This window comes from Oxyura jamaicensis, chromosome 2 (assembly GCF_011077185.1).
Source record: "Oxyura jamaicensis isolate SHBP4307 breed ruddy duck chromosome 2, BPBGC_Ojam_1.0, whole genome shotgun sequence".
Lineage (NCBI taxonomy): Eukaryota > Metazoa > Chordata > Aves > Anseriformes > Anatidae > Oxyura > Oxyura jamaicensis.
Genome location: NC_048894.1, coordinates 36,705,169 through 36,729,255, shown reverse-complemented (window position 1 = coordinate 36,729,255; position 24,087 = coordinate 36,705,169). Strand labels below are relative to the sequence as shown.

The following is a 24,087-nucleotide window of genomic DNA, read 5'->3' as shown; positions in this document are numbered from 1 at the left end:
ATAAGTACGCAGTCACGGGTTATTATGTGTTATTATACGTTAAAACAAGGAAAATTACAACATTTACAAAAATTAAGCAACAGACTGATTTTTTTCTTCTTTTTTTGGTAAATCCAATCATCCAGAAAAGAAGCAACGTTTTTGAATGGGTGCTAAGTTGTGTGGTTAAGTGCTAAGTCCAATAGGTTTCTAGACCCTGAGGATTACTGCAACGTGCCCAGAATCCTGGTGGCACACTGGCTTCCTCTGTCCCCACGACATGGCTAAGCAGTTGTGATCACTTATGTCACTTCTGCAATGGAAAAATGATTTACTTTCTGTGGTGCATGAGTAAGCTCAGCATCTAAGCCTGCCTTTGTGCCTGCAATGACATCGTACGCACAGCTGCAGCCATTTACATAGATTTATCTTCAGTGGCATAACTGGATAAAGGGGGCTGCACCCAGGATTTCTCATATCTGTTACATTTGAACGTTTGCTGAGCCCAGCAGGTGGGATCTTTACTTCATATCAGAATATTCCACTTACCACCCACTGTCCTTGTTATGGATGAAACAACCTTTAGTGTGGGAGAAGTATTCTCATCTCTCCAGTCTGCTGACCATATAAAAAGAAATGCCAGTATCATTGATACTTTTTGCTCTTTATATCTGCATAATGTCATTTGAATTATAGTGGCCTTTGGTGTAACTCTGATCCTAGGTGCTTGCAGGGTTTTCCAATGTTACTCAGGGTTGGCTTTTCTCTATTTGAGAAGATTTTTGCCCCATAACTAACTGCAAGTGGAATCCTTTAAGTTCCATGGAATGCCTTTACAGCTAGAGGTTTAGAATTCTGACTTAGCAGCAGGCAGGTCATTTTTTTTTTTTTTTTCATTTTTTTTTTCTTTTTCTGTATAACCCAAATACATCTGATTTTTATGTGCTCTGAATCAGTGCTCCACCAGAGAGAACAAGACTAAGATGGTGGCTTGAAATGTCAGAAAGGAATACCAACAAAAGGGATTTCTTGGCTGTTGATAGTCTTTCACAAAAATCTATCACGGTACATTTTCATATAGAATTGAAACACTTGGATGATCTTTTTTGTTGTCTGCATTAAGCCAACTTCTCTCCTCCCAAACTGCTGAGAAAACTAGTTTCCCAGTTGTATGCCTGCGTGTCTGCTCTCTGACTTGCAGAGGAAAGTATTTCAGAAATCAGGAATCAAATAGATTTATGCTGAGGATTTGGGGTACTAGTTCTGCTGAACAGGCTTTGTTCTCCAACTGAGGAGGTGCTTAAAGAACAAAAATAAACTGTAACAAGCTATGTGTTACTCTGTTTGGGTTTTGGTCTCTCTCTCTTCACAGATAAAACAGAACAAATGTTCTTTGAATTTCTGTTCTGTAAAGATGTGTTCTGAACTCCTTCAATATTGTACCCCATTTAATCTTTTACAAGAGAATAAACATTTGTTTTGTATATTCATAAATTCTGCTGTCGTGTTCTTAAAGATGATGAGCAAATAATCAATAAATAATCATTATGGCTTTGTCCAAATTATGATAATTTTGTATTTTCTGTTTGCACAGCAGTTCCACTCAAAGGTTTCCAAGATGCAGCTGTAACTAAATGCTTTCTGCATTTCATTTGTGAGGTAATTGAATTTCCATGAGGTTACAAGTTTTATCCAAAGCCAAGCCGCAAGCTCATGGCAGAACGACACACATACACCACATTATCTCCTGCCTGCCCGGGCCATGCTCTAACCACTCATCCTTGGTGCTTTACATAGTTCATGACAGCTTACACAGAAAGGAAGCATCAAGAACTTCTACGTAGCCAGTATTTAATCATTCAGTAGACAGTCTAATAATTCTTAGGTGGATTATATTCAGCCATAATCATCTCTAGTGTAATTAGGAGAATAGACTTAGTCATCTAAGTGAGCATAATATGGGTAATGGAAGTGGTGTGTCGCAGGATATAATTTTAAACTCCTTTTAAACTGCACCTGTTCTTTTCATCAGCTATCTTTCTGATTCTGAGAAGCAAGCTATGACACAGTTCATCCTTCATGTAATTCCAGAGCAAGGAATCTGGGTCGTTATGTTAAATTGAAGTTGTTACAATTAAATTGGTATAAAATCCTCAGTTTTTCAGTATTGATTAAAGTGATTCAAACCACCTCTCAGTCAGATATTTTAAGGAGGCGACAACCAGACTTTTTTTCTATTGCACAACATATTGAACCATAGTTCTGATGGCAGAAAACTGACGGCACAGGAAATCAAAAGTCTTGTCTAAAATACACAGTGGAAGATGTTGGAGTACCAAGGGCTCCATGAGGCTACTGATCAGCCCTTTTTTAAATAAAAAGCATTGAGCCTAAGTAATTACTTCTAAATTAGTGCCTATTCAGGTTACTGATACAGCCCCCAAAAGGTGTAGATGTCAGAGTATTTTACATTCACTGAGATTTAAACTAGGAAAGGGAAATTAATTATTTTGGTTACCTAATGAAGTTACAACTTCTGGTCTGCAATTATGTTTGACAGCAACAGTGTCCAAAGATGACCCATCCTTTCTGAACCTACGCAGACCCATGAATCCATCTGTTTCCTGAGGTGATGAAATTCTTTTCTCTGTACATAGTTCCAGGATTCTTCCTTCTAAATTCTCTTTTCATGTAAGGTCCCACGTGTAGATTCTACCTGCCCTCTTGTCTTTCCTTTGTTAGATTACTAAACTAGATCTACTGATCTGCTAAGCAAAGTGATATTCAAGTGTCTTGATTCCTACCTGGTAGGAGCAAGTGACTTGTACTAACTGAAATTCAGAGTGACCATTGCTCCTGTGTTTTTTGTGGTGATTGATTCTGCAGACGTGTTGCTTGGCTTGGACCACGTTAACGAATCAGGCTGCTGAAGAGAAATAGGAAGACAAGCAAATGTCCTGAGGAGTCCAACCTGACCACAAAGTTGTGCAGCAGTAGGGAGCCCATGATTAGTTCTGCTGGCTACAAGCACAAAAACCTGTGACAGGAGGCAACAGTGTAGAGAACAAAACTCTTGAACACGGACATAAAGCACTTTTACAGATTTATTTTATGTGCCTTCACCAAGTTCCACACTGCTACACCAACCTATTTGCTTCTTCCTGCTCTTATGCTGAAAAGCTATAATCCTTAATGCTTAGTATTTTGCCTACAGGCTCATCTTTGCCTTTCAGTCCTACTCTCCAGCTTCCCTCACCCCTTCCATCTTCCCACCAAACACGGCAGCCCCTTCCCTGCGCTGAGTAGGGCTAGAGATGACATCCGTGGAGCAAGCAGCGAGCTCCTTTGAGGACAGAGACAAAAACGTGAACCTAAATGCGAAGGTGCTCCCTCGCTCCCTCACACCCTGGGGCCAGCAGAGACCCCCCGGCCCTCGAGGCCACCCCCTCGGCTCCCCAGACCTCGGGAGCGGTGCGCGGGCTCCGCTCCCTCTCCCGGGCGCCATTTTCCCGGCGCCGCTCGGAGCCCCCCGGCCCGCCCGGGGCCGGCTCTGAGGGGACGGCCGGCGGGGCGGCGGCGCCGTGCCCGCTGCGGGACCGGGCGGAGCGGCTCGGGCGGCGGCTGCGCACACAGGGGGAGCGGGGAGGGTCGCGCCTGCTCCCACCGGCAGGGGCCGCCGCCGCCAGGCTGAGGGGAGCGGAGCTCGAGGTGCGTAACGGGGCCGCTACCGCCGCGAGCAGGGCGGCGGCTTCCAGGTCCCCGCGCCGCTACCGCACCGCTCGGTGAGGTTGGGGGGGGGGGGGGGGTGCGGGCGGGCACCTGCCCGGCGGTGCGGGAGGGAAGGGAGGGATGGAGGGGAAGGTGTCCGCCGCTTCTCCTCAGCCCGACGGCCGCGGATGGCGGAGGAGGGCGGCGCGGAGCCGCTCTCCCGGCGGCGATGGCCCCCGGCGGCTCCGCGCACCTGCAGCGGCGGGGCGGGGGCTGCGCAACATGGCTGCCCCGGCGGGGGGGCGGCCGGCATCGCCGGTGTCCCTCGCCCTCCGGTGCCCGTCTTCTCTCCGCTAGCTGCTTTCCCTTCGGGTTTTTAAGCTCTCTGCCCCCCTCCCCTCCCCCTTTATTTTTTTTTGAAGGTGCCTTTTGATGTAGTCACCTTGAAATCTTGGTGCCAGTCGTGTGTGTGCGCGCTGTTCTGTCAGGTAGGTGTGTGGTGGGATCGTTCACCTGAGCAGGCGTGCTTCCAGGGAAGAGTCGGCAAAACTCAGCTCTCTATTTATGCTGCTGTAAGAGGCTATAGTTAACCTGTATTAAAAAAAAGAAAAAAAAGATGTTTTCTCCAGTACTGATAACTAGGGAGGGGGAAAAAAGATCTCGTTACCCCAGCATCTCAAGCAGAGGACAGCGTTATTAGGGCCCTGAGCTGATGAGTGCACATATGTAGAGATATATCAGTATGTATAATTTCTTTAAACTGTGAGTGAAGCCATCCGTACCTGTAAAACGTGAAACTTTCAACGTAACAGTCTTGGAGAAGAGGTTGTGTTGCAGTGGACTTGGTAACTTCGGTGATGCAAGTGAGCTGGCTACGTTAAATTTACTCAATAGTTCGGAAAACAAATGTATGAGCTTGTGGGAAGGGGGCTCTGTTATAGACTATTACCGTGTAGACGATTGGTCTAAAAGCTTAGATTTATGGATTTAAAGCACCTCTAAGCATGCAATTTTGTTCATAACATGCACCCCAAACCCTCCAACCAAACAAGCAGAAACCTCAAAACAAACCCTTAATCATATGTATTTGTCTGATCTCTGGGAACACAGGCCTTCCTCTGATTTGGGATGAATCAAGGCTGAAGTTAAGCCATTCGTAGTGCTATAAACTTTTGCAAGGAGTTTAGTTTCCAGAATTTATGTAGACAGTCAGAAAACACAGATGTAATATGGAGGCAAGTGTGGTAGATGGAAATCCTCCTTGTTATGAGTAGGTTTTGTGCTACCCAAAAGAGTATTTCTGATGCTTGGAGTTTGAGATTTTTGTGATGGTTTCCTTTTTATTTTTATTTTTTGGATGACATTTGTCACTTTTTTCCCTGGTAAAGTAGGATATGACTTAAGCTCCATTTGCTTACTCTTGCTGAGTTTGGTGTTTTCGGTAAAAGGTAAAATTTAGCTATCTGCCCTCCCCTTTAAAAGTCAGCAACTGTGCATGCATTACACGGCTTGCATGTGGGAAACTTGTACTAGTTCATGCTTGAAGCTTCCAATAAGAATTTATTTGTCTGTTATGGACTTGAAAATTTGTGAAACAGGACATCATCCCTGTAGTGTACTGGCCTTCTCTTTCTGTAAATTCGGTAGATAAGGAAATTGCATGGAATTGGCATCGGTAAGGTGCTCATGTAGCTGGTTTCTGCTGCACTGTATTTTATTACATGGTACATTTACAAGCTCTGTTGCTAGTCTTGCAACATTTACTGTTGTTTTGGGATATATTTTAAACAATGAGGAAACTTCCAACAAGGTACTTCGGTGCTTTGTATTTTATCCCTTGTTAATACACCGACGTTGCTAATTTGAAAGGACTAGCAGTCAGTGCACATAGGCAGTTATGTGTGTAGGTGGACAGTCTTCCTGTGAAGGGATCAGGACCTCACTGAACAGCAAAAGTGGCTTGTCCTGACTCTTTACAAAAAAGGAAAACCACCTTGCTAAATACTGTGCAGCAGCAAAGGATGTCTCATTAAGAAGCTGTGTGCTGTACAGAGATACTCGGGATGCCAGCAGGTCCTAACCAGGGTCTCAGCCTCAGTGGCAGAAGCAAAGAGCTTGTGCAGGAAAACAGGTCCTTCTCTACAAAACTAAGAATGTTACAAATAAGACCTTAGATTGCAGGCTGAATAGCAGCTATGAAAGGGATATAGTTCTGATACTGCTTGGAGACTTAATTAAGTGCATTGACATCCGCTCAGTGAAAAGTTTGTATAAATAATGAATTTTCCCTGTATGCACCGCCTATGATGGAAATGAGGTTGAAATCTGTTGTCTTCTGGATGAATGACCCTCATTTCTTTTTAAATAGAATGAGTTTTCATCAAAATAATTTGAATTACTAGAGGCAAAAACTAAGATCCCATCTTCTTTTGAAAGATGTCTACCTTGAAAGGATGGGTAAGGGTATATTAGACAATGAAAATAGAACTGGCTGGTCAGGGGACTGTAAACTTCCCTAACAGCTGAAATCTTATGATTTGTAGGTACTCTAAATGCTGAAGAGTTTTGCCAGTATCTAATTTGCTAGGCAGATTTAAGAAATCTGACAGCTGTTGCCAGGACCATCTCAAATTTTCCCCATATACAGCAAGAGAAATGTTTTCAATTCCTTCCAGGCCTATTATGCATTTGTTCAGTAAAATGACTGAAGGGGGTGTACTGTTTGGGAAAGCTTTGAATTGCAACTAGATTTTATGCTTGTGTAGGGAATTGCTACTTCTTGTAAGTCAAAAATAAAAGTGAAGCTACTGGAGAAAATGGCCATCCCAAATCCCTGAGTAGAAATTTGAGATTTTCCCAATATTCTCCAAAATGCAGTAATGCATTCTGGTGTGGTTAATGAGACATTTTCAGCATGTAGTTAATGTGCAAGGGGAGCTAGTGACTTTAAAGAAAAGTAGAGAAGTTGAGCTTGGCTCACTCAGTTTCAGCTGCTGATAACTCCCCTTGGATATCTTCTGAGACAGACAGTCCAAGCTGAGCTCCATTTCTGTAGGATGTGGCACCCTTAAGTGGTAAGTTGGCATCACCAGTCTCGTGTGGTAAAGAAAGAGTCAAACAGTTCGACTGATGAAGAAACATCCAAACCAAAGGAACGCACAGATCTGGCGCAGTTTTGTGCTTTATATTCAGGAACAATCTCTGCTTTTCTAATTTCCTAACAAATGCAACCTTCCTCTTTCCTGGTAAGTCAGTCTTTAAAACTGTCCAATTTGTCAATTTAAAAAATAACCTTTCAGTGCCTCCCAAGATGGGAACAATATTATTATTGTGCCTTTCAGATTGTTGTCTTTGTTCTCTGCCTGCAGCTGAATGAATTTTGCTTTTCATTTCTGTTTCTGGAAACATTGCTTTTCTGCAGGATGCAGAGATCACATGTCTCTGCATAAGACACTAAGCTTGATTTGGAAATGGAAATACAAGCTTGTCTCCAGCACAGGAAGCATTTTGATTTGGAGGTTAAAATACTGGTTCGAAACCAACAGCTGAACTGTCAACAGTTCTCACAACTGAGACTGACCTTTCTCCCGCCACCCCATTAAAAACATGGAAGACCTAAGAGGATATAACGTGGGGCCCATTTGATACATTCTTTCCTTCTTCATGAGAGAGTCTTAATCCAAATTTGTGGAACCTTGTTCAGGTGCTGCCTCCGAGTTTTTCATTGTAAAAGTGTGCTGCAGATTAGGTGGCTTGTCCTTCCTGGTAGCAATGAAAACAGATTTATTGGATTCTTTAAACATTACTGAAATAGTTCAGAAGTGTTAGCACAGCTGGGCTTCTCTTCTATAAAAGCCCAAAATACAGTGAGGAAAAGTCCTGCTTTCGTACCACAGAAACAAATTGTATGCCTTTGTAAAAGGCTTAATATGCTCTCTGGAGTTTAGAAGCAGCTCAGGTCCCTTTTGCAGTATACAAAAAAAAAAAAAAAAAAGGCAAAAACAAAAACATCGTCATCACCAGAAAGCAGTCAGAGCTTATCAGCAAGAGTTTAGCAGCCCTGTCAGGAAAGTAGGAGCTCTATACATAGGATTGGCTACTTCAGAGGGTTTTCTTTTGGTCTTTCCACTGTTTAGGACATTTTCATAAGCAAAAAAAATCTCAGGTAATGTGCTTTCCATTTCAGAAAACCTTGCTAACCTCACTTGTATTAAACCCAAAGGGTTTGATATGAGGTAGGGGCATCTTCAGCTTTTTGTTGTTGGGATAAAGTTGTAGGGCATTGCTAGCAGTGATTAAAAAAGCATGAGGAGGAGTAAATATCGGTTCAGTTCAGTAAGCACAAGTTAAGTTTCAAGACAGACCCCTTTTTTTTGACCCTGCTTTCTCTCCCTCATCCTTTTCATTGCCCACTGCTTTCCACTAAGTGCTGCACTTTCATTATAAGCTATTGTCTTGTTTTCCAATTGAAAGGAAAGGCAGAGAAAAGAACTTGCTGTTGGCAAAAGCAGTTTTGCTGTTTTAGAAATAAGCTCCAGCATTGCTTGAACAATAAGTTATTAGAAGGGCTTCAAAAACTAATAGCTCGTAATATTGAATGTTTATTTTTGGTAATTCTTTTGTAAAGAAGTAAGATGTAGCGACTCAAACTGTTGGCAGGCCAGTTTTCACATATTTTGTAACTTTGTAAAACCGGGAATTCCTTTGTACTTAATGTCTTCAGGGGCTTTTGGCAAACAAGGAAAGTTGGGCTTGTAAAGAGTTGATACCTACTCCATACAGGAATAAGATACTTTTCTGAGAAGTAATTTTATTGTAGCAGTCAACTTCTTGAACTTTGTAAAGATGACTTCAGTCCCAAATTGCAGCTTTCAGAGCAGCGGTGCGAGGCAGTATGAAACCATTCCTTCCTCCAGTTTGGACTCCATTGGTCTGCGGGCTCATCTGGGGCATGCCGACGTACAGCACAGGTTTACCTCTGTGTCAGAGCTTATGTCTGAGGTGTGCTGAGAAAAGCAGGCCTGTGTGGTGAAGAATGCCACAGTGACTATGTCCCTGTGTCTGTGACAGTGTTCTTGGAGATGTATTTGCATTCATTCCCTGTGTTTTCTGAGGTTTTCAGGATTGCCTTTCCTTGGAGGAGCAAATAATCAGTGGAAAAAGAGCAGCATTCAGGGGATCAGCAGTAGGTAGCTTTGTAAATTAACCTGATTTATCGTGGGTTCTGTGACGGAGGAGTGCTCTGTTCCTCCTGTGTATGAAAGATACTTGTTTGGTATTGAGTTGGGAAGGTTTCTGGTGGTGTGGCAAAAACACCAGGAGACTGTCCAACAAAGGGCCACCAAGGTGATGGAGGGGCTGGAGCTCCTCTCTGCTACAAGGAAAGGCTGAGAGGGCTGGGACGGCTCAGCCAGGAGACGAGGAGGCTCGGGGAGGATCTTGTTGATGTACATAAACACCTGAAGGGAGGATGCAAGGAGGACAGAGCCAGGCTCTTCTCAGTGGTGCCCAGTGCCAGGACAAGAGGCAATGGGCACAAACTGGAACACAGGAGGTTCCATCGAAACATCAGGAAGCAGTTCTTTGCGGGTGACTGAGCACTGGCACGGGCTGCCCAGAGAGGTTGTAGGGTTTCCCTCCCTCCTTCCTTCCTCATTCAGAAGCTTCCTGGACATGGTCCTGGGCAAGCTGCTCTGGGTGGCCCTGTGTGAGCAGGGGGGATGGACCAGGTGGCCTCCAGAGGTCCCTTCCAGCCTGAACCATTCTCTGAAATGCTCAAAAATGAGAATGAGGACAGCCTGAAGATGAACTAAGGAAAGAGGGAGGAGAAGCAGGAAAGTAAAAATCTCCTGTTCGGACAGGTGGCTGCTAACAAAGTGCTTCGGGTACGTGATCAAGGAAGCTGAAGATTGGTGGTGTTCTGAACAAACTCGGGCTGTGGGTGTATTTGAGAAACTGCTGTCCTTGTTTGATTTAAAATTAACCAAATGATGTTCTAGGAAAGACTGCTACTCAGCAAACTGAGTAGGATTACATTGTAGCAGACTTCTAGCTAACTTCCCTGTTTACAGACGTAATTTAAGATCCCAGTGCTAACTTACGATCATTATGATCATGCTCTTTATCCTTATGATCATGTTTTCAGTGCAGTGTTGTAATACTCAGCTTGAGGTGTTCAACCAATATTGCACTACCCCCCATCTGCCCCAAGTATACTGTGTGTTAGGGAGTGCAACGGAGTAGCTTACCCATACTTTCATACTTAAAGTATTACAAAAATGGTGGGTTTTTTTTGTAAGTGTTGGTATATTTCAAGGAACAATTAAAAAAAAGTAACAAATAAAAATGACCCCCTTTTATGCCAAGGAGGACATCAGGATTCTGTAGAACATTATATACCTACAGACTTTTAATTCTTTTCCTTACCTGCTCAGTCTGGAGGTTTGTAAAACTCTGCCTTGCATACCTTCTGATTTACTCAGTATCATAGTGCTTAAACATTCCTTCCCTTCTTTTTAAGCCTACCTGGCAATAATTTGGTATGTAAGTAGTATATTTGGTAAGCAAGCAGAAGAACTGGATCTAATAAAATTAGTGCTGTGTATCGCTTCAGACATCCAACAGCCAGTGTCTTTCAGCTGCCTCATGTATTTCAAATAAATCCACTTAGTTTGTGTTTAGAATAACGACAAGTTATTTTGCTTTCTGGTATCTACATTAAGCCTGCAAATTATTCGAGATTTTGGATGGTCTGGCAAGATGACGGAAGATAAATTTAGAGCACTGAATGTGGCCTTACCTGAATGGTGATGTGAACTCTTAGGGGGTATTGGAAAGCAGTTATGCTGATGTTGCCAACAAAGCACTACATACACAGAATAATTCATGGTTTGCATACCTGAAAATACTAAATGCTTTCATTAGTGATGGAGTTTGGGTAAAGCTTTGCACCTACAGTTTAATCACATTGCTTTGACTCACAAGTGGTGAGAATGGCAATCAAAGAGGGGCTTTGTCTTCATGTGTGTCCACAAGACACCCCTCTACAACCAGTAGTATGCTGGGACTTAGTGGCAAGGTACAGGCCTGTAGGTAGGTGTCCTCTTGCAGGTGTATTTTTATCAGCAGAAGTCATTACAACTTATTGCTGCTTGTCCCTCCTCACTGGTCAAAATTTTGCCTGTAAAAAGGGATTTGTGAGTGTAATCTAAAGTATTTTTAACTCAGCTAGCTGATTGTTCCTGTATAAAATCTTGCCTAAATTAAAAGGTCGTGTGAATTCCCCACACAGTTCATCACCGCCCATCGGGTTGGTGGAGGACACCTTTAACACAATTAACATCTCTTGGTGATTTTTTTTGCAAGGCTGAGTATGTGTGTGACCTGTTTGTAGTCAATAGGTGAACTCTTAAGAGTTTTCTTCATAACCAATTGCTGCTCTGTGTGTTACAGCCTTTATCCAAAGTCATTCTTGCTTTGGTTTAACATTGGAAGCCTGCTGTTCTGTCTGAAAAACGTGTTCTCAAATGGTACTGTTTAAAACAAAACACACCAAAATGCCAGGTTTGAAGAGCATACAAGTTAATGATCAAAACCAGGTTTGTGCACCCCCGAGCCCCCATGCACATACCATTCTTTCAAATAAATTAGCAGCTGCCTGGGGGAAGTTCTGATTGTGCAGGTTGTTTCTAAGGAGTCCAAATGTGTGGATACGTTTTCACCTGTTCAGGGTATCAGGAAGGGAGAGAAAGAACATATTTGTTCATTTTGAATGAGGTGGACTTCTGATGCAATGATAAGATTTCTGAAACAATCTGAGACATGTGCGTTGAGTGATATTTTAACAAGCAGTAAAGACCCCCCTTTTTCTTTTGTAGGCATGTTACAGAAGGTTCCCTGAATGGAGAAAAAAGTCACAGAATCACAGGATAGTCTAGGTTGGAAGAGACCTCCAAGATCACAGATAGCAATGTACACAAGACAAACTACAGTAGTGTCATAGTCCTGAAACCATTTAGATTTTTAATGAATATTTGTCACTGCAAACACCTATAACGTGTGTGCTGCCATACAAGCATTTTAAAGAACGTTCACATTAACCCGCATAAACAACTAAACTGCAATCAATTAACTTTAGGTTAAGAACAGCAATGCAGAGAAACCACAGAGGAAATAAAGGGCAGTTAGTGCTTCAGTCTCTCTATGATGTGAGTAGATAAAACGACAGACAGGTTTTGCTATAATTGTGCCATGTCTTTGTTCTGTTTCTAGTTACATCATTGTTCTCCCTCAGGGATCCCTCAAACATGTTTTCTTTTTCCTTTTTAAAAATTTTAAACTGCATTGGAACAGTGAGAGTAATTTAAAATTCTTCTGTGTCTCTGCACTTGTCTGAGTCAGCAGAATACATCTAGGTCATATGTTCCCAAACAGCTCTGGTGCAGAGTATCTTCTTTCCTTCCATGGGGACTGGGTAGATTCATTAAGGTACAGTCATCTTGTCTTTTTCTCTTTGTCTTTGCGAGGCCTGAGTGAAAAATGTCTGCAAATCACCACTATTGTTTTTATTAAACCCAGATAAGACTCCTCTGAGCTGGCATCTTCTTCCACTACCACTGAATAATCAACTGACAAATAGAGGGAATGTCTTGTCTCTTGGCTGCAACAAATCAAGGAAGAATGAATAATTTTCTAACGTATGAAATTATGAATTGGGTAAATACCAGTTTTTACTTCTCCTTTCCTATTTTAGGATGGCTGCAGCTCCTCCAAGTTACTGTTTCGTAGCCTTTCCCCCGTGTTCTAAAGACGGGCTGGTGGTATTTGGGAAGAACTCCGCACGGCCTAGGGATGAAGTACAGGAGGTGGTCTACTTTGCTGCTGCAACTCATGATCCGGGAAGTAAAGTTGAGGTAAGGGTGAACATTGACGTGGTGTGAAATGACTGTTACCAGAAGAAATGAATGCTGCTTTTTTCCTTGCCAGATTGTGCAATCCTTTTTCCCTTCACTAAGTAGGGAGGAGACAAGATTTTTGAAAGTCTTGGAAGTGAACTTGGAATGTAACTTTTTTGTTTAATTGAGGCAAAATACACGAGCTGTACTTTCTCCAGCGGACAGGCGGCACCATTCACATCTCAGAGAGCTGCTGTGTAGCCTACATGACAAGAGAAATGTAAGGATAAGCAGATGTGGAAGGGTAAAGAAAGGGGACAAATCAAACAAGACGGGAGGAGGGGAAAGCGTGTGGTGCAGGTGCAATGACTGAGGCACCAGAAGGAAAGAGAAGCATTAGTGGGAGTAGCTGCTTGTGCAGAGACATGATTTCAGCCTCTTCCCATCTCTGTGGCTGTGCAGAAGGCTGAGGGCACTAGGCAGCCTGTGCCAGGCTGGTGTCTCCCCTCCCTGCCGGTCCTTTATGGATATCAGTGTTGTAAATTCCGTGAAAGAGATTCCAAGGCTAGTACCATTTTCATCCTGTCTTCAAAGTGGGACCACTTCCAGATTTCAGAGGACTTGGGGCTGTTCGTCTTTGTAACAGCTAACGTTCTCCTTGTTTTGCTACTAACGTACTGCAACTTGAGCATCATTAAATGGTTTAATCACAGATACAAAGAAAACTACCCTCCTCTCCAAAAGCACTAACTGCTGCTACTGCAGTGCTGTAGAGGTAGCACTGCAGCAGACCTGTGCTAGTATACAGAACACAGGCATGATGGTAAGACAAGAAGAAAACTTTCAAAGTAGTTTTTTTTAAAGTTCCTTTTCACAGAACTGAAAAAAAATTGTTAATGTGGAGGAAGAAATTCTAAAAGCTGCTCTGGAGTCCTTGTCTCCTCAAAGGAAGATGATTTTTAAGAGCTTAATGTTAGAGTACCTGATTATTTTGGACCCTGCCCCGTATCTTATTCCTCAATGAGACTGTCATAACTTGCTCTAGGATGTAATTGAGCCATATATAATATATTGTGATTCCCTTTAGCATCCCATGATTAACCAGTTTAATGCCTTTTATAGTTGCCTTTTGGAAGCAAGGAGTACAATCGCTTTGCCTAGCACACCACATACTACAGTTATTCTGCTAAGCAGTGTTTGCTGGCCTCCTTAAATTACAGAATCTTTTTTTATATTGGAGGTAAAATTTGTTGTGTTACGATGAAGATACAGTGTTAGACAGGGGACTGGAGGGGGCTAATACCTTTTTTTTTTTCTTTTTTTTTTTTTTTTGAAAAGAAGTAGGGGCTTAAGCCCTAATTAGATGGTTACTTTGGCCTCTGCTAGTCTATGCTACTACATAATTCTACATTAGCTACCCTTAAGTTTTGCAAGTACACTGATTTCCAAAAGCACACAAGCTCCAGTAGCTTTTCACAGTCCTTTAGCAGTTTTCCCTCAGATAGACCTAAACATGGACTTACTTGCTGGTTTTTCTTTAAAAGTCATGATTTTTTTGCACATATATTTTAAGTTAAACAAGTCTAGCAAATATCAATGTTGATGAGTAATTATCTTCAGAAATGGCCCTCTCTCTCTCTCTATCTCTATTTTTTTTTAAGCTAGTCACTTCAAAGGTCTTTCAAAAAGTGCAGTAATCTTTTTTGTAGAAATCAGAAATGATCAAGTGTATCATTAAAAGTTCTACAGTCTAGAGTTTGGGCTGCTTGATTTGATTCTAGATTTTGCAGTTGTATAAACTTAAGGATGCTGATTAACGAGAAGATTTGCAACTTCAAGCGTGGCAACTCTTCATGACAGCAGAACTGAAATAAGATCTTCCATTCTTGCTAATTATCCAACATGTACGTATATTTCTCCTATTACAGGAACATGTCTAACACACTGCTCTTGTCTCATGATAAATGCATACTTGCCTGTATGCAGAGCTCGGGCAAAAGCTGTTAATTTCCTGTGTGCTGTTAGCTGTCCCCCTAAAAGCTGAGAAGAGCTTCAGAGGACTTGAATTCATCTGCTTCACATTTTTTTAAGTAACAGCCATAGATAGAGTCTATCCACTTTTCCAGCAAACTTGGTGAGCTGTCAGACATAATTAGCTGATACAGGAGGTGAAGAGGAATATCAAAGCTTCTAGATGTAGCCTCTGACATGTGCAGAATTATTATTATTTTTTTCTTTAAAACCTTTGAAAACTGTGAACGATTCATCTACTGGTGTTTTTTTTTTTTTTTTTTTCCCTACAGCATTTCTTCTTTTATAAAATTAACTAAACAGGTCTTGAGAAAATTAAAGGTATGATATTTTACAAATTGAAAAATGTGATTAATTAGCTCATGCTACTGTTTTTTAGCCAATAATCCTTTGTGCTTCTGACTAAACTTTCCTTTTCCTCCATTCTTTTTTTTCCCTCCAAATGAACAGCTTTCTCTCCAGTTCATATTGTACTTCTTGTACTATTGTTATTGACTTCTTATGCTAGATACATATTCTTTAACTTTACTTGGCAATAATGGCCAACTTGCTTTTTGTTGTATTCTGTTCTTTGCAGGTAATGCCTATCCCTCTTTCAATACTTTTCCATGACTGTCACTCACATTCTGAACTTCTTTAAAGAGGTGGTTTTGAACACACTTACACCATAGGTAGTTTGTAAGACTCTCTCAAGAAGCCTGCATCCTATTTGTCCTGTGCTGCCCATGTTTGCAGCCGTGCTAATGCACGGTGTAACCACACATGGCACAGTACATCAGCCAGATTGTTGCTGTAAGGGAGCGGAGCAGGCTCTGCTCCGTAGCTGCCAGCCAGTTTGTGGCAGCGCCCTAAACAAGGAAAGATTGGTGTTCAGCTAATACTGGGAGTCATTTTAAGTTTGGTCTTTGTGGCACAATCTACCAGACAGTAACCCTGCAGCTCATCAGCATAATTCCTTTCCTGCATGTCAGCAGGTTCCCAAGGCCCTGTACAATAGAGCTTTTCATTAAGGTCTGTTCTGTGTGTGTGACAACTTTCTCAAATCTTTGCTCTTGCTTTGCATTGTTACTTTGCAGTTGCAAATGCTTCTCAGCACTCTTGCTTGTTGTAGTGGTCAGTCTAGGAAATGTGTGTGTGCGGGCAAAATGTTGCTCCCTTACGCATAAATAGGGACCTTTTCTGAATCTCTCTACTAAAAGTAAGTACTTTTTTTTTTTTTTTCTCCAGATGTGGATTTTCTCATGTATTGGTTAGAATTTGTGTTGTGTCAGTGTTAAGATACAAGGCCCTCTGCCTTATTTTTAAGGTAGATTTTACTATTTTACTGACTAGATTTCTCCTGTTCTCTGGTAATCTGCTACTTGCTATGGTTTTCTTCCTTCTGAAGAATTATTGGCCTTTTTTTTTTTTTTATTTTTTTTTCTTTTAGATCAGCCATCCTTCATTCTAACCTGGCCCTTTATCCACAATTTGAAAATAGTCATGGTTGCTTGCTAGAGCATAGAGCTGTAAAAACTTTTCTACTTTTTATGGAGGAAGGGGGTGGGGAAAGGGAAAAGGTTGGTCTACAACCAAGTCTATCACATTGTGGAAAATGCAGAGTTTTCTAATGGTATTGAGTATTGATATTGAGCACTCTTCTGGGCTTAATGCCAGCCCTCTGTGGGGTAGGAGGAATTCTATGTTCTCTAAAACTTCATGGCACAGTTACGCCTTAAAGGATTTTTTGTTTTATTTTCTCTTTTTAATAGCTTTTATTTATTTATTATTATTTTTAAGGATACAGTCCTTGTTCCCCTTGCTCTGAATTTTCAGAGGATCAGTATGCTTTTGCTGTGCGTTACACTGAGTACTGCAGACACAAAAATTCACCTGAAGGTAACTGAGAGGTCTCCGTTTGATGTTGCAAGATAGATAGAAAACTTGGAAAGTAGATTTTGGCTGCACTAAAGTTGGCTTTGCATTACCTGGAGGTATTTTACTCTGGTATTTGTAATATAACCACCAGGCATCATGCCAGTGCTGCAGTTTAGCTGTGCTATGCTTTGATTCCCTCTTAACGCTAGCTGTTTGGTTTATCTGCATTATACCTGGGAGTAAGATCTTCAGAATCTGGTAAGAGAAGCCAAACAGCAGCTGAATCTACTGTGAAACTGCTCTTTGGGAAGCCTCCAAATCAGAATGACAGCGCAGCACTTAGAGTCATGTCACTGCAGCTGGGAGCTTGAACCTGGGCATCCCGGTGTGATACCTGCCTGGATAAGTGTTGGCCAGCTGGAAACCTTAAACAAATGTAGCATTGTCTGTGCCCACGATCGAACTTTTCATTTACTCTGTGTAGATGCAAAAAGTTGTAGTCTAAAGGCTTACAGTTCAGAGGAGGTTTAGGAAACTGCTTTTTCTTGTTTCTCAGCTGAGCCCCAGTGACTGTCTGTGTAAGCAGCCCATCGTGACAGGCAGTCAGACAGCTTAGCTCAGCCCACCTTGTTTAAGCTAACCTTTCCACTTCACACAAAGACAGAGGGGAGGCACTGTGCAGGCAGACATCAACTAATAAGAGAGAAAGCGGTTGCTGCCTTCAGCAGGGTCTGTTGCTTGGCTAATGTGAGCTTTTTCTCTGTTCTGCTTCATTGCACGCCACTGGCCTTTAAACTAATGTGCTTGACTTTGCTTTGTAGCACAACGCACGAGCCAGCAGCGGTTCAGAGGTAGAAGCCATCATCTCTTGGATGCTTCTGCCTTCTCAAAGCCTCTTTTTTACTGTAGGAGTGCTGTTGCTCTGCTCCCTCTTGCTTCCAAAGCAAAACTGGTTAGCTTGAGCAATGCTTTATTTATTTATTTATTTATTCTCTTTAACAACTGGAACAAGGAGGTAGAGAGGGGAGAGTGCTGAAAACATGTTTGAGGGGCAGTAAAAAACATCTATCCTGTCTTGACTCAAAGCATTTACTGGTGGCAAAAAAATGGTCAAGTTTCAAAGTGGTCAGCCAAAGGAATCAGTAGTAGGGTATCAGTGAATTCCAAGGATATCTCTGTGATGGGCTTTTTGTGGTTTCATTAAAATCTGTTTCTTACCCGTTTTAAAAAAAATAAACTTAATAAGCTTTGTCCTGATTTCAGTTTTATTTTTATTCAGAACCCAGGGGACTGCTAGATTTGTAACTTACAAAAACAAGAGATGAATTCGTGACTGTTAAATCAGCTCTGACAGCTGATGTCTCCAGAGTGCTCTGAGCCTTGGGTGCCTTGCTGCACTCAGTGGTATTTTGTGTGTTTAACAACTTTTATATTTCATTTTGTTGTGCTCATTTCCATAGTGTGGCTCAATGCCTGAGGCTCCTCGATGGCTCTACAGAGCAGGTCAGAGTGTGTGTACTTCTACTCTTTGGGAGGAGAGCAGTTCAGCTTGTTCTAGCCTCCCTAATTCTTTTCTAGGATAAAATCTCTCATCCATAGTCTTCAAGTTTTAGTGTTGATTTTATTTTTTTAATTTTTTAAGACACTGCTAGAGGTGAGAGGCATACAGATGATGCAAATGTTATAGTTATTGGTTGTAATGAATAGAAAAAGCAACGAACAATATGCAAATACTGAAGTCTATGTAAAATGACTAGTATTCTAAGAACAGGTTTTCCCTTTTATTACTACTAGGTAAGAGGTACTCTTCTGTGGCAGAAATTTTTGTTCTGTGTTTGTACACTCAGCAAATGCTGCTGCTGTTTGTTACCTGGCTACAACACAAGGTTGCAAGTACTAGCAGAGAGTGTGTTTTTGAGGATAGATTGAGGATTTGTCATGCCACCCAAGAGACTTATGGTCGCAGCTCTGTTCTGACTGTGCAACTGCTAACACTGACTACTTCAGATGTGCCCATGCCAGATTCATCCCAGTGTACGCTGCCCTCTCCGCTCTGGGTGGGTGGGAAGGGACAGAGAATGGCAGCAAATGTTATGGGGGCGTTTAAGGGGTGGAGTGAAGTTCTTCACGTGTCTTCCCTTACATGCTTACAGTGCTGCTCAGTGCGTAAGTGCAGCTGGTGGTAACAGTGTTAGCTAGCCATGTTTTTTTTTTTTCTGTCTTTCATGCTATTGCTTGCATACTTGTCTTTTCAGAGGGTGGATATTGCCACCTCTTTAGCGTTATTGAGGTTGTTCTTGTAAACAAGCAGCAAAAGAATTACCTGCAAAACCCACTGTCAGGTACATACACAGGAGATGCTCTGATGAGCTTTCTTGATCAACCGTGTTCTAGCTTTCCAGTCCTCCACCTTTGCTGTTTCTGCCATCCCCATCTAGTAGGAAGTGCAACTAGGAACTGCAACTTCTCTAGCTTCTGCAACAGCACAGAGATCGTGCTTATTTTCAAATATGTGCTATGGTACAGCAGTGCTTGAAGTAGTTAAGCGAAGAGTTAACTCGAAGTTAGAGCCTGGATCTGATGAGGGGGTGGTGTGGGGGAGCTTTTCTGTAATTCTGTAACCTAGAATCTCACGGCCTTTCCTCAAATACCATTTTTCTAAAGCATTCACTCACTATTGCCTTTGTTACCCAGGGCTGAAGCCAATGCGATTTCACTGATGCTTTGTAATGACCTGGCTGACAGGGCTAGGAATCAGGCTCCTGCAGCCCAAGTACAGTAAGGGCTGCACAATAGTTTCTTTTCATTAATGAAAGGAGAAATCTCTTGTGCCTGTGACTGTCATGTTTGTGTTTGGAATACCTCCAACGTCTCTGGATGCCCTAGCTAGGGTGGGAGGCACATTTGTGCCTTGTGCTATGTTTAGAACTGCCTTGATACAATTCTTCTCTTGCTACTGTGAAATAAAGGAAATGTCATTAGTATCCAGCCTGCTCAGCTCTCCTTAAAGGCGTTGGCTGCATCTCTTGCACGTGAAGCCTGTTCCTAACTTCCATATTTCCCAGTGGGAATCTCCTGTCACACAGCACAACGGCAGTTCTGCTGCTTTCAGGGCTGGTGCTGGAGCAGATCAGTGGAGCCTGACACCACTCACCAGCAGCCATGGCCACCAGATGTAGCAGTGGTACTCCTCCCATTTTTAGCATGCATGCTCTAAGAAAATTGTTTGCATCAGGAAATCCTGAGGCTGGATGCTTCAGGAATTTTAAAGACGGGATTGGCAGCAGGCAGAATCACAGCAGTGCCTTATGTCGGTTTGATTTGTCATTGCCTAGTTTGGCACAGCTCGTGTTTTAACAGGCTGCTACACCACTGCGCAGAGAGATGTGCCAGATCGGTGGGGTGCAGGAGAGGGGCTAGGGAGGTTGTGCTTTGGGCTTGTTTTTTGAAATCTCTTCAGCTAAGCTCCCAGTTCTGAAGATACTGTGACCACTGTTGTTTTTTTTTTTTGGTGGACAATGTTATTTTTCCCCACTATTTTTTCCCATGTCTGAGCTGTTAAAATTAAACGTTCTGGCTTCTGTGGAATAGAATGGTTGTCGCACTGCAAATCCAGCAACCGGTTTCAGTTGACCTACCTTTGTGACTGATGTGTCTTGGATCCAGGTGGATAGCCTGGCTCCTTTGTTTTCTGCATCTTATTTCTAGCGTGAAGATGTTCCTTCATCCAGAAAATAGTTTTCTGATATTATTTTAAGAGGGAAATGGAGTTATGATGGGTGAGAGTTTTTAAGGGTCAAATGAACAATCTATTGTCAGACCTGGACCCTAAATATTAAAAAAAAAATCCATAAAATTCATACTGTTATTAAGAAATATCAACCAAGCTCCTGCATTTATACATCTGTTCTATTGACTACCTACTTCTCTGCTTACTGGAATAAATAATTCTAAATGGAAGGTAAAATATCAGGGATTTTTCATTCCTGTCTGAAACTATGGCAAAGGGTAGTTGAACACTTGTCACATGAATGTTAGTTTTACAAGGCTGTGCCATCTACTGTCAGATTGGCGTAGCTTTCTGTCGTTTAGGCCTTCTAAGACAATTTATATAGGCATGAACATTTGTACGTGTGTTATTGTACAGAAGCTGAAAATAACATGAAAATACTGCCTGCATTTGCTGGCCGTGGGGTGAGGGATGTGAAGAGTCAATATAGGAGGTGACAGCAGCATCCTGGTGGTTTGCTGTTGCATCAGCTCTCAGCTGCACTCAGGCAGTTGCCTTCATTACAGACTGAGATGTTTCTAAATGAAAGGGGTGCCTGGAGAGGCCTCTGGATGTTTTCCACCCCGATTACATAGTTACAAAGCAAAAGCACTTTATTTTTTTTATTTTTTTTTTTATTTTTTGAGAATGTTCTGGATCCTTCCAGCAGGAGCAAACAACTTCTTCTTTCCCGTTCATTGAGCGCTGCTGTTGATAATAAAATCTTTATAGCGAATAGCATCTTTGGAAATGGTTGGCTTTGGGATGAAGCCACGGGTAATAAGCGTTTGATGGGCAGGTATAGCTGGAATAGGATGATTTGCAAAGAAAATCTTTCAGCATTTGTTTTTTAGCCTAGTGTTTTCATCACTTTTCCTTCTAGAAAAATCAAAGCCACAGTGTGAGTTTGTATAATAGGACTGTTCAGCCAGAGAATGCTACGCAAGGGTGGTTTATGGAGTACTAAAGTCTCCTCCATGCTGCCTCCAGTTCTTTTCTTTCTTCTCTATAACGAAGGTTTATGTCCTGTATGGCTCTGCAGGATGGCTCCAACGTGCTGCCCACTTATGAGATGCAGGGATCCAGAACTTGTACTGTGTGGGGGTGGAGGTCTCACTGCCTGCAGACCTGCCTCCTGATGTCTGGTCCTGTCATGTCTTCATGTGTAATCTGGGAAGGTGCTTGGCTCAGCCCCTTTTCCTGCTGCTACAGCTTCTTTGCACATCCAAGAAATGCTGTTGTCCTCTGCTCGCTTGTGTGTGTGTGAGGTGCATTTCGAAACAGCAGTGACCTATAGGTCCAGAAAAAAAAATGCAGAGAATGTCAAAAATGAGATTTACTTGCTGACAGCTCAAATGGAGAAGCGGGAGTTTTGAGAAGAAATGACTGCTCTCTGACATGACTTGCCTGGAAAAGAAACAACGGGTGAACTGCACACATTGTTTTTATTACATGGATCTTAGTACCTGGCTAGAGCCAGATGTTGTTGCACTTCAATAGATTATGATTCTGCATCTACAAAAACATAGTGTATTACTATATAAACAATTTGTCTCCTAGCTTGAACAAACAGGGGATTTTCTCCAAAAATACAGCGGATAAGTCTTCTTGCCTAAGCTGAAAATAAAAATCAAGCATATGGAAAAAAGGAAAAGGGGAGTGTGTCCCCAGTCTATTTTTAATTCCTAAGAATTGAGAAGTTTCCCTTTCTTTTGAGATATATTCTTCATGAGAAATCATCCTATACTTTTCCTGGTTTTAGGGAATGCCAGGCGTTTGATTTGTTAGCACACAATTCTTAACGAAGGCAGCAAGCTGATTGCTGGTGTCCTTGCATGGTCACAGAGTAAAGGACTGTAAAAAAAAATATCACCTTTGATCAAAAATGGTCTGTTACACATTTTAATTGCATGCTAGACTACTACTATACAAGTCATTGTTCAAGATGGGAGGCTGAAGATGATCGTGCTGTAGAGGGGGAAGCCAGGTTAGAGAAAAATAACTTCTCACTGATAGTAATCTTGGGCAGATTCCTTTGACTTCAGGTTTTGATGTAGACACGGTATGTATTTTCATGGCAAACAACTTCCAGTTCACAAGTTCATTCTACTCATCCTTCTCACTTTGCTAAGTCTGGACAAATATTCCTGCAAAATGGTACAAATTACTTCCTGCAAGGATGATGTTACTCCAGGAATGCTAGACACTAAGAGCTGTCTCATAAATATGACAGACAGCTTCAGTTTCCTTGAATAAAAAATCTGTAGTCCTTGAAGAACTTGGTGTGACCTCAGAAGTAAAAATTTAAAGCCCATTTCTTTGGCTTGTACAAGTCAATGATCTAATGATGGATCGATCTCTCTTCCACACTGCCTGGGAAAACAGTGCTTGTTTTTATGTCCTACAGCAAGAGAAAAGTAGTTATATGTATAAGATAATGAATGTTTCTTTCTTCCTTGTAGTTTCAATGACTTCTGTGCAGCCTTCCTCTGTATCTTTGACTCGTCAGAATATATCCATAGACATCTGATTACAGTAGACCATTTAAAATAGCAGAGGCATCAGTTTTAAGCAAAAGCAATGCCTGTGTTTTTCTTCCTGTGACTGTTCATCCCCTGAACACTTTCAAGTCTTGGTCCTTTTCTACCAGCACTCTCAGACCAGGGCAGCTGCAGGGAAAGCAGCAAGGGGGAGGGGAAAGGAAGCCTTCTAGTGTACTGTGTCCAGTTACTGTTGTTACACCATATCCTTAATAAACTACAGGAGGTTGTATTTAGGTGAGATGATGGTTTGATGTTGTTGTGCACAAAACATGGTCTGTTTCTCTATGGTAACAGCACGGTCCATCTAGTGCAGCTTTCCACAGATTCTAGCACTTGGATTCTGCATGACTGTTTGAAACCTGCAGCTAGCTATCAAACTAGATGTATTCTCCCAGTCTTTTGCAGTATCAAGATGTGAAGGTTCAAACATGACAAGTACTGTTTTAAAACAAGTCTACCTCTTGAGTATGAGCAGGGGATTTTTTTTAAGGACATGTATCCGGTCTCTACATTAAATCTTGCGTTACTTTAGTCATAACATTAAATTAAGTGCTTGCAAATGTTTTGCTTTTTCTCTTCCTACTCTCTTCCTCAATGCAGTGCACGTATATTGAGATTGAGCAGGTGCCGAAGACCCATGCTGTGGTGCTGAGCAGACCCTCCTGGCTTTGGGGGGCAGAAATGGGAGCTAATGAGCATGGAGTCTGTGTAGCTAACGAAGCCGTTGTGACCAGAGAACCAGCTTCTGAATCGGAAGCCTTGCTTGGAATGGATCTTGTCAGGTGGGTGGCTTGCTGAACTGTGACCATCATTTTAAGTGCCAAAGGTTGTGATGATGATGATAACAGGTAATGGCTTTGTGGTGTTGGCATTAGGAGATTTTAAAACAAAAAGCGTCAGCTGAGTTAACACTTTTAAAGCACTTGGGATCTGAAGTTGGCTACCAAGTATGTGCTACTTCATTCTAACATGAGCTCACTAAACGTACCTCGTCTACCTACTCTACTGTCCAGCAGTGGCTACTTTGACAGGATGAGAGAAACGATTACATTGTTAGTTAGAAACTGCTAACTGATTTGTAGCATCAGACTACTGATGCGCCCTTCATTCTCCCTCACTTTAAAACAGCCTACTCTGACCTAAAAAGCTTACCCTGGGCTTGTAGCCAACTGTAGTCATAAACAAACTACTATGCATCGCTTCAGCCCATGCATTCCAATGCAAACCATTGCCCTTATTTAAATGCTGGCAAACAAAGCTCCATGGAAGTCTGTTCACTGAAGGCTGTCTGCCTGAAACACTTGTG

At 42.0% G+C, this 24,087-nt stretch overlaps 1 protein-coding gene across 2 annotated transcripts in view; it reads left to right on the top strand.

The window, feature by feature from the left end:
- The first annotated feature begins 3,572 nt into the window (after positions 1-3,572).
- Positions 3,573-24,087, top strand: part of SCRN1 (secernin 1) — a 35,946-nt gene continuing 15,431 nt past the window's right edge. Inside the window, exons 1-3 of one of the 2 annotated variants that reach the window (XM_035317740.1) lie at positions 3,573-3,687; positions 12,440-12,599; positions 23,382-23,563. In XM_035317740.1, coding sequence (XP_035173631.1) covers positions 12,441-12,599; positions 23,382-23,563 — 341 coding nt within the window. In that variant the 5' untranslated portion in view covers positions 3,573-3,687; position 12,440. Of the gene's footprint in view, positions 3,762-12,439; positions 12,600-23,381; positions 23,564-24,087 lie in introns of both variants that reach the window. The other variant, XM_035317739.1, reaches the window with a different exon arrangement.